Source organism: Prionailurus bengalensis, chromosome E2, assembly GCF_016509475.1.
Source record: "Prionailurus bengalensis isolate Pbe53 chromosome E2, Fcat_Pben_1.1_paternal_pri, whole genome shotgun sequence".
NCBI classification, from domain to species: domain Eukaryota; kingdom Metazoa; phylum Chordata; class Mammalia; order Carnivora; family Felidae; genus Prionailurus; species Prionailurus bengalensis.
In genome coordinates this window covers 1628453-1642081 of record NC_057352.1, presented here as the reverse complement: position 1 = coordinate 1642081, position 13629 = coordinate 1628453, and the positions used below count along the sequence as shown (strand labels likewise).

The window sequence follows — 13629 nt, the reverse complement described above, 5'->3', positions numbered from 1 at the left end:
CCGTTGTCCTGATGTGGTGTGTCCCTTTGCATTGTAGCTTTTGGGAACCTCCCTTGCATCGTAGCATATGAAGTAACAGGTCCCTAACCTTTCTGTGACTGCTGGACTGTGCGCCGAGAAATCTGGGTCCGTCCCCTTTAAAAGCAGGCGCAGACACCTTCCCCCCCACCCCTCCTTCGGAGCAGCGGAACTGCGTTTCCCAGCGCCCCCCACTAGCCTCCGGCATTTCGTCCGCTATCAGGGAGGAGGGCGTTAGTCTGCGCGGTGGGAGTTGGTGGTGGCGGCGGATAACCACATTACCCATAAGTCTGCGGTGCGTGTCGACGGCGGCTGAGCCAATGAAGACACGAGAGGGTGACGTTGGCATGCGTGCGCACTGGGTGGGGGGCGAGACTTCCGGCGCCACTCTCCGGGTCGTTTTAGTTGCTCTCGGTTTCACGGGTTCAGGGCTTCTCAGGCGGTTGGTTGGCGCAGAGGTGACGGAGTGGGAGAGCGCGGAGAGAGTCGCTGTCCTCATCGCTGAGGCGGCTGCGAGGCGCCCTCGCCCCCGCCCGGTCGCCCGCCGCGTCCCGCCCCGCTCTTCCCACTGGTCGGAGGCCGAGGCCGCGCCGGTGAAGCCGGCGCAGGTGGGTGCTGCGACCCCCGCGCCCTCGGCCGCCCGCCCCGCCCCTCCTCTCCCCGCCCGCTCGGCTCCCAGCAGTCAGGCCCCCGGGGCGGGAGCAGAGGGCGTCCTGGTTCTGGGTCCCGGTCCCGCCCCTGCGGTGGGGCGTAGGAGGGCCCGCAGGGGCTCCTGAGTCGGGGCCGGGGGCCCAGGGGCCGGAGTGTCGCCTGCAGGGGCGTCGTGCGTGGCTGGGATCTTCCGGGGTCAGGGGTCCAGGGCGGGGGTGGGAGGTGCGCGCCCAGAGATAGGTTAGGATAGGGGAGAGCAGGACGGGGAGGCTGCTGAGGAACCACCCCGGGCAGTCATGGTGGAGGTTGGGCCAGGGCGGTGGCCGTGGAGGGAGATGCGAGGAGATTCTGCAGTCGGGCAACAGAGCCGAGGGGGTTTCCTGCTGCGTCGCCTGTAGCTGTGAGCACAAGTGGGGAGTGAAGGACCAGGTCAGAGCTTCCTTGCCTGATCATCTGAGAGAACGGAGGTGGGGAAGCGAGCCCAGCGGGCAGGTTTCGGGGAGATCATGAGTTCGGTTTGGACATGTTGATGCTGAGATATCTGAGGGTGGAGACATGATGTGGGTCTGTAGATGTGAGGGTCTGGAGGACAGGGAAGGGAGCTGGGCTGGAGCTGTCCGAGGTGTGGAGGCTGTGCACTGCTCCAGAGCCTGGCCTGAGGACCCGACCAAGGAGGGAGTCTTAAGATGATTTCAGATGATGAGGGAGTTGAGGGCTGAGAGTTGGCGGGTAGGGCATGGGAAGCAGGCGTTGGCATCCCTGATGCTTCCTCCGGAAAAGAGATTTGCTGTAGGAGAGATCCTTCTGCATCTCTAGGAAGGGAGGTCTTGGTGGGGTGAGGAACTGCCCTTCGGTGGGGCAGTGTGTGTACTGGTGTAGACTCTACACCTGTGGGCTCAGCCGACCCTCAGGACCACTCTCTGTGGAGCAAGGGAAATGTCCTCCAGGCTGATGGAGTGGCGGGGTCCCACACAGGGCATGCTTGTCAGTCCTACCCCTCAGGGCCAGTGGGATGAGCCGCTGTCCGGTCCAGGGCCTCCAACAAGCCCCCTTCTGAGGATTAAGTAGCAGCAGTTCTTGTCGCTGTGTGGACCAGCGGCTTGTCTGCGTACCCAACCTTTTCCTACAACTGGCCAACGTAAGAATGTATAAAAAATTTGTTGACTTAAGCACTAGTTAATATTCTTCTAAATATGTATGGGGCACTTGGGTGGCTCAGTGGGTTAAGCATCCAACTTCGGCTCACGTCATGATCTCGCGGTTTGTAAGTTCCAGCCCCCTGTCGAGCTCTGTACTGACAGCTCGGACCCTGCAGCCTGCTTTGGATTGTGTCTCGCTCTCTCTCCTCCCCTCCCCTGCTCACTCTCTCTCTCTGTCTCTAAATAAAACATTAAAAAAATTCTTCTAGGGCGCCTGGGTGGCGCAGTCGGTTAAGCGTACGACTTCACCCAGGTCACGATCTTGCGGTCCGTGAGTTCAAGCCCCGCGTCCGGCTCTGGGCTGAGGGCTCAGAGCCTGGAGCCTGTTTCGGATTCTGTGTCTCCCTCTCTCTCTGCCCCTCCCCCGTTCATGCTCTGTCTCTCTCTGTCCCAAAAATAAATTAAAAAACGTTGAAAAAAAAATTAAGGGGCGCCTGGGTGGCGCAGTCGGTTGGGCGTCCGACTTCAGCCAGGTCACGATCTTGCGGTCCGTGAGTTCGAGCCCCGCGTCGGGCTCTGGGCTGATGGCTCAGAGCCTGGAGCCTGTTTCCGATTCTGTGTCTCCCTCTCTCTCTGCCCCTCCCCTGTTCATGCTCTGTCTCTCTCTGTCCCAAAAATAAATAAACGTTGAAAAAAAAAATTAAAAAAAAAAAATTAAAAAAAACACTTCTAAATATGTATACATGGGTAGATAATTAGAAATGAACCTATTCAACAAGTTAAACTTATGCAAACACTTTGTAATTTATTTGAGATTAATTTTAATCTGTTTACAATATAAAGTTTGATGTACATTTCCTGAAATCATAAAAAGCAGTAAACATGAAGACCTTAAATTTCAAAATCCTAGCACTTCATTTGCCCTGAAAATCCACAAAACTGGATTCTATGGACAGTAAGATCTGTTACATAGTATGCACTCCTGACATTTCGGTACCAATATGAACCCAATGAGGTTGAAAGCATTCTTATCCCCATAAGCACTTTTCCCCCTTAGGCTCAGGGATGCTCAGGGTTTCCCATGGATGCTCAGTTACCCCATCCATAAGAGGCAACCTGTTTTTTGAGGAGCTGAACTTAGACCATGAGGCTGAGATCACTTTGCTCCAGGGCAGGGCACAGCTGGTGGTCCAGCTCAGTTCATAAGATCCTTCCACGGTTACCCATTTTTCATGGTCTCCTGTCTCCTTCCCATAGGTTCCCATGGCGGTGGCAGAAATGCTTATGGACCCCGTGCAGGTGAGTGGAGGGTGTCGTACCTTTCAGCCATCCCGATTGTCACCCAGGTAGTTTTGGCGTGCTGTGTGTATGCCCCCAGGGAGTGGCAGTGGCCTGTCACAGGAGCCTTCTCCTGTCCTCGCTCTCTTGAGCCTGAGGACCATGTGCTTCCCTCAGGCCCGGGATCCTACATCTGGTATTAGATTGTATGTGGGGGGGTTCCCGTTTCTAACAAGTGATGTGGTAAGACGTGGCAGGGAATCCTGGCCGCAGGATTCAGAATGTTCACATGCCTGTAGGTGCGACTTAGCTGGGATGTTGGGGAAACTACAGGTCTCTCGTACCTGGTAAGAATGGGCAGCCAGGTTGGGGGTAGGTAGGGGTGCACGGGTACCAGACCTTCAGTGACAGCTGGGGTTTGGGGTCTCCAATCTGAGGTTGGTGGGAAGCAGGAAAGGTTTGAAACAGAAGAGGAAGGTGGTGTGACCCCGATTTTAACAGGCTCCCTTTGCGGAGTGGAAAACACAGGGGGGAGGGGGTGTGGGTGAAGGTAGGGAGGCCCGGGCGACAGTGCGGGTGAGTGCTGTGGCTACATGGGAGCGGTGGCTGTGGAAGTAGAGGAGTCGCTGGTTTCTGGGTGTATTTTGAATCAGGGCTGCTCATACTTTGTGATGGAGAGACTCGGGGAGATGAGGAGGTGGGATAGAGGGAAGGGTTGGGGTGCCCCGGGTTTTTGGCCTTGTTTGCAAGGATGGGTGCTTCAACTAAAATGGAGGAAGTCAGCTGTATGAGGACTTTCCAGGTGGAATGTGAAGACTCCATTTTTCTCTAGTCTCAGATATTCCAGGGGCCCCAAGGGGAGGGGTCACGTGGGCACTTTGACACGGAGGTCTGGAGCTCCGGAGGTCTGGAGCTCCGGGGATAGATTCAGGTTGGAGGCAGCCGCAGTGTGGGGGCTGGGTGTGGGCTCGGAGGAGCTGTGGACCAGCTCCAGGAGGTAGCATCGCTAGGTCGTGGGGGCGATGCCATTAGGGGAGCAGGGATGGGACAAAGGGTGTGGCCTGAGTACGGGGTTCCTTGATTGGGCACCTGGGTGGGGTTCCAGGCCCCCTAAAGCTGAGGAATCTGAGTGTCTGTGTGTGAGTGTGTGTGAGAGACAGAGACAGAACAGAGAGGGAGAGATGGTGGGGTAGGAGCGAGAAAGTCTTCTGAGACCGGCGTGCACATGAGCTAGATGTTAAGGGGGCGGTGGATGAGCTTGAAGAGCTGCCAGACCTAACGTGGATGGGTGTGTGGGTGCGACATGAGTGTCCCTGGCCTTCAAAGGGACGGGGAGGTTCTGATTACTTATGGGACAGTTGGTTATGGGGCGGTGGGTGGAATAGAGAAGGTGCAGGGGCTGAAGGTATGTGAGGTCCTCACGTGGGCAGGGTGGCTGAGGATGAAGCAAGAAGCAGGGCCTGGCAGGGGGACCTTTAAAGCAAGGCTGGAGGCTGGCCTGGCGCTGGGGGACCTGGGGACTCCCTGTGTTCAGGGGCAGAACTGGGCCTGAATTGGATCCTGGATGCATCTCCATGCACTGCCTGGGTTCCATGTGCAGAATGGCCTCTGGGGAAGTGAAGGAAATGCCAGCGTGGGCCCGGGGTGTCTGGGGGGTGTCTGTGGAGGGGTCAGCGTCGGGAGGGAGAGGAGTCCCAGGAGCGATATGCAGGTAAAGAGGAGTGTGGATAGCTCCAGGTGCTTAAGGGAAAGGGACGAGTCCGAGTTCACTGGAGAGTCAGACCCGGGGAACCCCAGGGAAACTGGCCAGCGGGAGATGGGGAGAGGCCCACATCGCTGAGCCCACAGGCTACGTGGGGTCTTTCTCCCTTCATGCTGTGCTCTGAACACAGCGATCAGTGGTAACGAGAGCAGGCGCCAGTGCCACCAGCAGTTGGTGAGTCTTCGACGTTGGGAAGTCGGGGAGGAGGGTGAGCAGGGACGGATGTGTGGGGGGGAGGACCGAAGGTCCAGGGGAGAGAAGTGTATCAAGAATGACACTCACAGGATTTCAGTTCACGGAAGCGGGCAAGCGATGATGTGGAGACCGATGACGCTGAAAGGTTTTTTATTCTATTTGTCGAGGAGGTGGGAGCACACCATGTAACACAGGGCCACACGGGAGCATCAGATTTGGTTAGGAGGCATAACCACCAGCAAAGGAATCATTTTAGCAGAGTTTATTTGACTTTGTGGGAGAAATGCAGGAAGGGTAGGGCGAAAAGCTTAGGGATGGCTATTCTGTATAATTTTAGTGTATCTGGGGTAGAAGAGATGGCCCTGGTTATCTGGTACCTGGCCCTGGTTGATTTAGGGCGGGGGGCAGGGGTGGTGTTGACTTGTGTGAGTCTGTGAAGGAGGTGGCTCAGAGTGTGGGCTCTGGGTATCAGAGGAGATCCAAACAGATTTGACCGTCAGTTTAGCCCTGTAATTAGTGGATGGCCAATAGATAAATACAGAATTCTCAGGACACAGTCAACATAAGAAGCTGTTCATGAGCCAAACCGATCCAATTCTGGCAGAGCCGCGTGGTCTTTGAGGACGTGGCCATACACTTCTCCCAGGAAGAGTGGGGCCTCCTTGATGGAGCTCAGAGACTCCTGTACCGTGCTGTGATGATGGAGAACTTGGCGCTTCTGTCCTCCCTAGGTAAGGCCCTCACACTGAGCCCCGCGTCTTGGCCTGGGCTCTGTTCTGCCCCTTTTCCCCAGGGGTAGCTCTGTCCTTCCCACAAGACCAAGGGTCCTTCTTCCTCTCCTGGTCTCCTGGCAGGACTGGGCTGTGTGCCCTGCACCCGCTCCTCCCCAGCAGGTCCCAGGGCTCAGAAGTCAGAGATGTTCACGTTTGTCTGAGAGATCCCTCAGGCCTGGCTTGTCCCTGATGTGGTCACTTAGTCTAGATGCTTGGAACCACGGTGCCCCAGGCTTTCCCCCTTCCTCCTGCTGACATTTCTTGGGTCCTCCTGCCTGTGCCAGGAATGGCAGGCACCAACCTAGTTACTAATTTGAGGGCACACTGGGTTGTTTCTACAGTGTCTCCTGTGAAGTTCTTGGAAGTTTAAGATGTCAGATGTCCTGTGTTGAGTTGCTCTGGTCGTGTGCTGGCCATTCCTTTTCCTTTCTTTCACTGAGGCCTGGCCTGTTTCAGGTGCCACATCAGTGCTCACCTTGAGCCATGGGGAGGACCCTGGGTACCTAATAGGCCGGCATTACTACATCAGTGGCAAGAGGCACTCAAAAGCACGTGGCCCTGGTGCCATGGGGCTGGGGAAAGATGTGTGTCAGAGCTGGGAATCTGTCCTTTGTCCACCATCGTTTGGTGTCAGGACAGGCCAGACTTCATTTCTTTTCTTTTCTTTTTTTTAACATTTATTTATTTTTGAGAGAGAGAGAAACAGAGTGCAAGCAGGGCAGGGAGAGGGGGAGACACAGAATCCGAAGCAGGGTCCAGGCTCTGAGCTGTCAGCACAGAGCCCGACACTGGCTCAAACCCATGAAGTGCAAAATCATGAACTGAACTGAAGTTGAACACTTAGCCAACTGAGCCAACCAGGCGCCCCACCAGACCTCATTTCTACCTTTTCTTTCCCATTTTCACTTCTACTCTGAATTCTGATCCCCTTTCTGCCACAATCCAACACCTGTTAGCCTTCACCTCTAATTTTCTGTCTCATCACTGCCTTCACAGGCTCTCCAACATCCGACTGTACGTAGGATATTGTGAGGTCTGTGTGTATCCTTAAATAGTTTTGAATTACAGTGTCTCTGTTGTGGTTAGGTAGGTATTTCTAGTCTGTCTACCGTTTCCTACACAGTGCTCACCAGTCACCAGCAGACATAGCCCTTTGCCCAGGAGTGACCTGAATCCCTGCCTCCCCTCCCTACACACCACCTGCTGTGTTTTAAGTGTTTGTGCTCTCACCCCCCACCACTGATTCCTGTGTTGCAAACCTCGTGCCCAGCGTGGTGGTGTTAGGAGACGGCGCCCGGGTCGTGAGGGCAGAGCTCTCATGGGTGGAGTTAGTGCCCTTGTAGAAGAGACCCCACCGACCCCTCAGCCCCTTGAGCTATGTGAGGACACAGTGAGAAGCTGGCAGCCCGGAAGAGGACCCTCACCCCACCATGCCGGCACCCTGATCCAGCCTCCAGGACTGCGAGAAATAAATCGCTATTGTTTATAATAAGCCATCCAGTCTGTGGTGTTTTGTCATAGTAGCCCACATGGACTGAGACAGCCCCCCCCACCTTGTGTCCTTCCCCATAGTCAGGGCTGTCCCATCGTGGGCGCTGGCCAGGCTGAGCTCTGCACAGCGGGCCTTCCTCTCACCATCTCGAGGCCCCTTGGCCCATGAGCAGTCCCATGGCTTCATTCGTGGGTGTGTCCGACACGAATTCCCGATGAGGCTGTCTTTTCCCAAAGTTGGCCTGCGATTGACCAGCATTTCTCTGCTTATAGGTTGTTGGCATGGAGCACAGGACGAGGAGGCATCACAGGTCAGGACTCCAAAGCCAGACTCTTCCGTCCAGGAGGCCCAGTGTGAGAAAGACATGTTGCCCTTGGCTGAGCAGGATGGAATGTACTCTGATCGGGAACTATATATTTGTGGGGCAAACCAAAAGGAATGGATCGAAGACCAGTTTTCTAGAAGGGAGGAGGGGAGGCCTTCCTCTGCAACGAACGACAGCGTTCACGTGGCAGAGAGTAGCTGCACGTGCTGCAAAGACGGGAAGGACTTTCCGGCCGGCACAGGCCTGCCCCAGCACCTGACCCCTCGCAGTGCATTGAAACCACACAGGGGCCCCGCGTGCGGGGAGGCCTTTGGAAGCGGACAGAGTGATTACAAGTGCATTCAGTGCGGGAAGGCCTTCAGGCAAAAACAGGTACTTGGTGAGCACCAGAAAATCCACACTGGCGTTAGACCTTACGAGTGCAGCAAATGTGGGATGGCCTTCGTTAGAAAGTTCCACCTTGTTCAGCACCAGAAAATCCACACTGGAGAAAGGCCTTTTAAGTGCAGTGAATGTGGGAAATTCTTTCGGTACAACTCCACACTCGTTAGTCACCAGAGAGTTCACACTGGATTAAGCCCTTATGAATGTAGCAAATGTGGGGAATTCTTTAAGTACAATGCCAACTTCATGAAACATCAGAAACTTCACAATGGAGAAAGGCCTTATGAATGTAGAGAATGTGGAAAATTCTTTAGGTACAACTATAGACTCATACGACACGAGAGGGTTCATACTGGAGAAAGGCCTTATGAATGCAGCGAATGTGGGAAATTTTTCAGGTACAGCTCCACGTTCATTAGACATCAGAGAGTTCACACTGCAGAGAAGCCTTATGAGTGCAACGAATGTGGCAAGTTCTTTAGGTACAATTCCACACTCATTAAACATCAGAGGGTTCACACTGGAGAAAGGCCTTATGAGTGCAGGGAATGTGGGAAATTCTTTAGGTACACCTCTACGCTCATTAGACATCAAAGAGTTCACACTGGAGAAAGGCCTTATGAGTGCAGCTTGTGTGGGGAATTCTTTAGGTACAAGTCCAAACTCATGAAACATTGGCAAAATCACACTGGAGAAAGGCCTTATGAGTGCAGCGAATGTGGGAAAGCCTTTAGGTACCACTGCAGACTCATTAGACATAAGAGAGTTCACACTGGAGAAAGGCCTTATGAGTGCAGCGTGTGTGGGAAGTTCTTTCGGTACAACTCCAACCTTATTAAACACTGGAGAAATCACACTGGAGAGAGGCCTTATGAGTGCAGTGAATGCGGGAAAGCCTTTAGCCACAAGCATATACTTGTTGAGCATCAGAAAATCCACACTGGAGAAAGGCCGTATGAGTGTGGCAAATGTCAGAAGGCCTTCATTAGAAAGTCCCACCTCGTTCATCACCAGAAAATCCACAATGAAGACAGATCTATGAGCACCATAAATGTGGAGAAGGTTTTAGATACAACTCCAACCCATTAGTGGAGAATTACACTCGTAAAGCAACTTGTAAATGTGGAGAATATGGTGAATCTTTTAGGTACCATTTTAAGCTCATTACCCTGGAGAAGCACCTTAGAAGTACAGTAAAACCTTGGTTTGAGAGTATAATTCCTTCCAGAAACATGCTTGCAATCCGGAGCACCCATATATCAAAGCAAATTTCAAGAACCACTGGCCCAGTTGTGATCATGGGATGTTCGGCGTCACTTACTACTTGTATTGCAAGACATAGCTCGTTTATCAAGTTAAAATTCATGAGAAATATTTGCTAGTCTTGAGCAATAGTTGCAGAACAAGTTACTCACAATCCAAGGTTTTTCTGGGTAGTGAACGTGGGAAATTGTTTTGGTGCAGTTCGCCATTCATTAGACATCAAGAGGTCACTGGAGGAAGACCTTGGAGTGTAGTCAGTGTGGTCTTTAGGTGCAACTCCAGCCCCATTCCACTTCAGAGAATTCACGATGGAAGAACACCTTATCTGTTCAACAAATACGGGCGTTTGTTCATCTCAAAGTCCAACCTCTTTTGGCCCCAAAAAGTTCACACCAGAGAACATTGCAAAGGGGGAAAGACTTCAGCCAAATACCGGCTCTCATTTATCCCTGGGAACCACTGTAATATAGTTCTTTATTTTACATGTGTGTTGTGCACACCTAGCACAGCTTACCCTGTCTCTGTGCACTTAGTAGTGTTAAAAATTTTACACATTTGTGCAACCTATTTCCAGAATTCCTTTCATCTGGCAAAATTGAAACTAGACCCACGAGACAAGCTTCTGCCCGCCACCCACCACACCTGGCAGCTATGTTTTTATACTGTGTCTCTATGGATTTGACTGCTCTGGAGACCTCATGTAAGTGGAATCATACGGTATTTGTCTTTTCGTGACTGGCTTATTTTGCTTAGCATAGTTTCCTCATTTGTCAGCATTTCCTTCTGTTTTGAGAAAGAATCAGAGTTAATAAGATATTGGGAAGGGTGTCAATGGAGTCAGTACAGCTTCGCCAGATGTGATATTTCGGGAGGAAGAGGAGATCCAGATTTTATATGGTTATCTTTATTCCTTAACAGCTTTATGGAGGTATTGACATACATTTAACTGCATTTATTGAAAGTGTAGGATATATTTTCATATATGTATGCACAATGGGAGCATTGCCAGAGCCATGATAATGAATAATCCATAACCCCTATATATAGTTTCCATCGGCCCCTTGTACTCTCTCTCTCCCAGTCCTACGCAACTTGCTATCCCCAGGTGGGCACTGTCATTTGCATTTTCTAGAATTTTATATAAATAGAATGCTACGCTTACTCATGTATAGCTGTGTTTACTAAGCGTGTATATGTATTTTTAGTATTGTCCATGTTGTGTGTGCAGAAGCATGGCACTGGATAACCGGCAAGGCTCTGTGTTATGTATTAGAGCTGCCCTGTTCATAAACAACAAAGGTGCTAATAATCACTGAGCGTAAGAGTTGTTTAGAATGGAAAGTGAAGTTTAGATAAAATAAATTTAAATTCAGTTTCATATGAATTCATTATCAATAAAAAAATCTTGAACCATCTGAAACACCTTTCTTGGAAGATTCTTGTTTGGCTTCTTTTTTTCTAGTAGTGTCTTTAAGCTATATCTTTGTATCATAAAAGTTTCTAAAGCATTTTAAAAATTTTTTGTGTAAAGTACACATAAAATTTACTATCTTGCCATTTTTAAGTGTTCAGTTCTGTGGTGTATTGGGCTCTCCAGAGAAGCATCAGGGTGTGTGTGTAGAGAGAGGTGTGGAGGGCTGGGAGTGGATATGTGTTTTAAAGAATTAGCTAAAGCATTTGTGATGGCCCGGCAAGTGGAAAATCTACCGAGCAGGCCAACAGGCTGGGGACCACGGAAGAGTTGCAGTTCAGGTCCAAAGGCAGTCTGCTGGTAGGATTTCTTGCTTGAGGTCATCTTTTCATCATGTAATCTTCAAACCACGTGGCTCATTGAGAAACTTGAACTTTAGAAAGGCTGACAAGCATTATAGAATAGGAAATGGAAAGAAAACAGTTTGGGAGTGATACGTGGGAGGGAAATGATTCAAGACTCCACTCTGTATCTTTCAAACCTCACCATGTACAAAAGAATGCAAAATTAAGGTAATTATATATAAATATATGTTTACATTGAAAACTTTGTTTCATAAAGCTCACGACTATGGAACAACTGAAAAAGTGTGACAGGTACATAATGACGATGCCAGAAGGAAAGAAATACCAAAAGGAATGGAAGTAATGCTTGAAACAATAGCGACTGATAATTTCCCCCAAATTTACCCAAATTTAGACATCCAGGTACAGATCCAGCAAGCTAAGAGAACACCAAGCAGGAAAGATGCTAAAAGAAAAAACTACACCCAGAAATAGTATTTTCAAACAACAGATAATATAGAAAAAAAAAAAAAAACCAACTCTGAAACAAGTCAGAGAAAGGAAACACTTTATTTCTAGAGGAGCAAAGATAACGACATCCAATTTCTCAGAAACCATGTAAGAGTGGAGTGCAGTATTTAAAGTGTTGAGAGAGGAAAAAAACCACAAATCTAGAACTTTGTACCCCGTGAAGTTATCCTTCAAAAGTGGAGAAATAAAGAATTTCTCAAGCGAAAATGGAGAGTTTGTTGCTAGTAGACCTGCCTTGAAAGAAATGTTAAAAGTTCTTTAGAGAGAAAGAAAATGGTATATAGCTCAGAATCTCAGATCTACAACGAAAGGAAGAGCATCAGAAAAGGAAGAAGTGTAGGTAAAATAAGAATTGTCTTGGGGTACCTGGGTGGCTCAGTTGGTTGGGCGTCACTTCAACTCGGGTCATGATCTCACAGTCCGTGAGTTCGAGCCCCGCATCGGGCTCTGTGCTGACAGCCCATAGCCTGGAGCCTGCTTCAGATTCTGTGTGTGTGTGTGTGTGTCTCTCTCTCTGCCCCTCCCCTGCTCATGCTCTGTTTCTGTCTCAAAAATAAATAACATTTTAAAAAATTAAAAAAAGAATTGTCTTATTATTATCTAACATTACAATTTGTCAAAAAACAGCAACAATGTATTAGAGTATATATGTGTGTGAATATATTAAAATGAATAACAGGAACGATGCAAGGAAGGAGACAGAGGAATTAGTATTATTTTGTTATATTGAGGCACACACACTCCCTGTGAAATGGTAGTATCTGAAAGTGGATTTAGATGAGCTGTAGATGTATACTGTAAGCTCTAGGGCAACCCCCAAAGTAAACAAGTACAACTGTTAAGAAAGGAGAGAAAATGGAATGCATAAAATGCTCAATTAAAACTACAAAAGGGAGGGGTACCTGGATGCCTTAGTTGGTTAAGCACCTCACTCTTGATTTCAGCTCAAGTCATGATCTCATGTGTGGTGAGTTCAAGCCCTGAGTCCGGCTCTGTGCTGAGCCTGCTTGGATTCTCTGTCTCCCTCCCTCTGCCCCTCCTCTGCTTGCTCTTTATTTCTCTCCCTCTCTCAAAACAGATAAACTTTTTTTTTTTTTTTTTTTTAACTACAAAAGGGAGAAAATGGGTGGAAGGCAAAAATAGGAACAAAGTACAAGGGCAACAAACAGAAAACAATAACCAATGTGACAGATTATTAATCCAACTATATCAAGACTTACTTTGAATGTCAAAATGCACCAATCAAAAGAAAGATTGTCAGAGTGGATCAAAACCCAAGACTCAACAATATGTTGTTTACAAGAAACCCACTTTAAATATAAAGACATATCTGTACAGATTAAAAGTATATGGATGAATGAGGCACCTGGGTGTCTCAGTCGGTTAAGCATTCGACTTCAGCCCAGGCCATGATCTCACAGTGAGTTCGAGCCCCGCTCTTAATCTCACCACTAGTTGTCAAACTCACACCCAACAAGAAGAGTAAAGGTGGATCCTGCAAGTCCAGTCCTCTTTACTATCCCATCAGGCGGAAGAAAGAGTTCTTCCTCTACTCCCACCCTCAGCCCAGCCAATGAGAGGCAGTCATAGCTCAGATAATGAGAAGCCATTACATTTATAACTCCCAGTTTACTCCGATGGACTTTTAGTTTAAAACGTCTCTGCCCAACTCCCTTCCTCTGTAAAAGAGAGGTTTCCTTCTTTGTTCTCCAGACTTGCCTATGGCTTTGCCAAATCTTGCTTGTACCAGGTTACAATTCTCAGCTGGTCTCAAACCCATCTTTTGCTGGCAAAATAATTGGCACTTTTAAGGTTAACAAAAGAAATGGAACATATCTAAGAAATGAAGTATTAAGTATTATCTCAATAAAAGTGTCACTTGCTAGGTTGGAACACAGTCTGAACACTGATTATCCAGGCCAGAGAAATATCCCTTCTCCAACTCCCCATCATGCCCTGTCTAGGGTTTTTTTCTGTCTCGTCCCTCACCTTGCATATTGAAGGTCATAAAACAGTTGACATGTATTTGGCAATCAATATGAGTGGCTGCTGATTATTATTAT

At 49.3% G+C, this 13629-nt stretch overlaps 1 protein-coding gene across 1 annotated transcript; it reads left to right on the top strand.

Annotated features, from left to right (window-relative positions):
* Window positions 1–253: 253 nt before the first annotated feature.
* On the top strand, window positions 254–10700 carry LOC122494716 (zinc finger protein 548-like). Its single transcript, XM_043600110.1, has 4 exons — window positions 254–626; window positions 3066–3107; window positions 5648–5774; window positions 7581–10700. The coding sequence occupies exons 1-4, from the start codon at window positions 366–368 to the stop codon at window positions 9104–9106; spliced, it is 1956 nt and encodes a 651-aa protein (XP_043456045.1). The 5' UTR covers window positions 254–365; the 3' UTR covers window positions 9107–10700.
* Window positions 10701–13629: the final 2929 nt, after the last annotated feature.

What these genes read in the sequence shown, in the direction of transcription:
- LOC122494716 (XM_043600110.1), top strand. Translation starts at nt 366, where the DNA reads ATGCGTGCGCACTGGGTGGGGGGCGAGACTTCCGGCGCCACTCTCCGG. An exon ending in CGCCGGTGAAGCCGGCGCAG is followed by an intron (nt 627 to 3,065) that starts GTGGGTGCTGCG and finishes TCCTTCCCATAG; the next exon opens with GTTCCCATGGCGGTGGCAGA. An exon ending in TGCTTATGGACCCCGTGCAG is followed by an intron (nt 3,108 to 5,647) that starts GTGAGTGGAGGG and finishes CAATTCTGGCAG; the next exon opens with AGCCGCGTGGTCTTTGAGGA.